This window comes from Mandrillus leucophaeus, unplaced genomic scaffold (assembly GCF_000951045.1).
Source record: "Mandrillus leucophaeus isolate KB7577 unplaced genomic scaffold, Mleu.le_1.0 Scaffold145, whole genome shotgun sequence".
In the NCBI taxonomy this organism is placed as follows: domain Eukaryota; kingdom Metazoa; phylum Chordata; class Mammalia; order Primates; family Cercopithecidae; genus Mandrillus; species Mandrillus leucophaeus.
In genome coordinates, this window is record NW_012101421.1 from 1,227,079 (window position 1) to 1,229,734 (window position 2,656).

Sequence of the window (2,656 nt, forward strand, 5' to 3'; positions counted from 1 at the left end):
ATTCAAGATCGTCATTTGAGAATTTTCTCCAGGCTTTCTATCTGCCAATTATTATTATCCAGGTTGAACATAAGGAGCTCAGGTTCTAAACTAGTTTTAAGCAACAGCTCTGTCACATATGTGCGACCTTGCAGAAGGCATTTAACCTCTGAAACTCAGTTTGTCCATTGGTTAAGGGAAGAGATTAAAAGCACCTACTCTCAAAACTCTTCTTAGGATTAAATGAGATAATGTATATAAAGTGATTTGCACAGTTCAGGCACAGATGTTTGGCAAATTGGAGATGGGATAGGAGTAGAATTGTTAGGACCACTTGAGGAACTGAACAAGGAACATGACAGAGGCTTTAAATCCTCAGCTCCATATCTCTAAGCATGTGTCTTTTGTGGCCCATACGGCACACAGGCCTCAACAGAACTTGGTTCTGGTCTGTGTGTTCTCTCTGGTAAAACAAAGAGGTTTCTCTTGGCCCGGTGCGGTGGCTCACGCCTGTAATCCCAGCACTTTGGAAGGCCGAGATGGGCAGATCACGTGGTCAGGAGATCGTGACCATCCTGGCTAACACGGTGAAACCCCATCTCTACTAAAAATACAAAGAAATGAGCCGGGCGTGGTGGCAGACGCCTGTGGTTCCAGCTACTCAGGAGGCTGAGGCAGGAGAATGGCGTGAACCGGGGAGGGGGAGCTTGCTGTGAGTCGAGATCACACCACTGCACTCCAGCCTGGGCGACAGAGGGAGACTCCATCTCAAGAGGTTTCTCTTTACCTTAGCTCTATGAGATGTTCTAAAGCCAGGTCGATTCTATGGCTCTTCTGGCTAATCATGTTCAGTCTGTTCTCAAGATCTTTCAGACAAAGCATGATCCAGAGCTAGGCAGGATGAAGCCACTTTGATAAGAATACTTTGCAGCCACTCACAGCCATCTTCTTGGGTATGGAAGTGAGCTTGAAGTAGTGTTCTTTGTTTTGATTTTTTGTTTCCTGAACTGCTATGTACTAAGCTAAGCACTCTATGTATATATCACAATAAATTGTGATATGTACATAAGTTGTAGCAACTTCCGTGAAGTGAATACTGTATTTTTATCTTCATTTAACTGAAATATCTGAAGCTCAAAGGTTAACTAAATTACCTAAGAACAAGCCAGTATCAAGACCAAACCTTGTGCTCTGCTGTGCTTTATGGCTTTCCTTTGGATTTTGTGGAGTTTTTTTTGTTTTTTGTTTTTATGTTGCAGAATGGACTTTGAATAGAGATTTCATCTTTTGTTATTGTGGAAGAGGAGAGGGATTGCAGAGGATAGGGTTCTTAATGGTTTTTGTTTTACTTATAGAATGTGCTGACATAGAATTTTGAATTCCACTTTGACACATAGGGAGGTAAAGAGAAAGTTTTGTTTTTAACATTTTCTTCGGAAATAGCTATTCAGTGGTACTGCTGGCATTGGTGAAGCCTGTGGGGGTGCCTGAACTTTGCTCCATTTTACAGGTTTGTGTGGAACATAGCACTCTGAGCAGGATTTGTAATGATGACTGAAAACTTCTCATTATATCAGATAAAAACTTCAAATTTTGAATCAAGACTTTTTATTATGACAGTAACTAGTTAATTGATAGGCAGCAAAGTGAAGGAGAAAATTCATTAGCCCCAAAGCAAAAGTCCTGGGTTCTATGACAAGCTTTGTGGAACTTTGAACAAGTCTCCTAACTTTAGTTCCCTGCAAAATGAGGGTGTTGGATTGACCCTCATCCTCCAGTTTCTGAAATACTATTGACTCTGAATATTTCTAATTATTTTTCTTTATTATAGGATTTTAATATAATTGAGGAAGCTCTTATCCGAAGAGTCTTAGACCGGTCACTTCTTGAATATGTGAATCAGTCGAACGCCACATAATTTTATTAAAACGAAGGGAAAAGGGACCACTGAATTGCACCATTTAAGATGCTGCTTGAACAAATTGAAGGGAAGTTGTCAATGCTTGATGGGCAAAAATGTACAACACAGTTATATGTTTGTCCATGTTTATTGTTATAGTGCATTTAAAAACTGCTTTAATTTTGATGATTTAAATCTGTTTTACATCCTTGAGATTCCTACACATCTAACAAAAAAAAACTGTCTATATCAGTCGTCATTATATGGAAAAGGCACATGGTAGGCAAGTGGGTGGAGGATCTCGGTTTGCAAATTAGATAACACTCTGTGTATAATACTACATATTAATAACTACCATCATGGTTAGGCACGATAACTAATCTTTGTTCTATGTAAGAAAATAGAGAGTGAAACAAAATGCAGACATTCAAAGAAATAAGAAATCTGCTCCAATGCCCTTGCTCTAATCTCTAATAGATTAACATTAATAATCTTGTACGGGAGTTGGAAAGGAACATTTTGGAAGTCAAGGAGGTCCATTTAGGCCAGATGCAGTGGCTCACGCTTGTAATCCCAGCACTTTGGGAGGCTGAAGCGGGCGGATCAAGAGGTCAGGAGTTCGAGACTAGCCTGGCCAACACTGGTATCTGTGAAACCCTGTCTCTACTAAAAATACAAAAATTAGCTGAGTGTGGTGGTGGGCGCCTATAATCTCAGCTACTTGGGAGGCTGAGGCAGAAGAATCGCTAGAACCCAGGAGGCAGAGGTTACAGTGAG

At 40.4% G+C, this 2,656-nt stretch overlaps 1 protein-coding gene across 2 annotated transcripts in view; it reads left to right on the forward strand.

Moving 5' to 3' along the window:
• Window positions 1–2,182, forward strand: part of RNF125 (ring finger protein 125, E3 ubiquitin protein ligase) — a 66,082-nt gene extending 63,900 nt beyond the window's left edge. Inside the window, exon 6 of one of the 2 annotated variants that reach the window (XM_011974379.1) lies at window positions 1,811–2,182. In XM_011974379.1, the coding sequence (XP_011829769.1) occupies window positions 1,811–1,897 (87 nt within the window). In that variant the 3' untranslated portion in view covers window positions 1,898–2,182. The remainder of the gene's footprint in view (window positions 1–1,810) is intronic. The other variant, XM_011974380.1, reaches the window with a different exon arrangement.
• The last annotated feature ends 474 nt before the right edge of the window (window positions 2,183–2,656 follow it).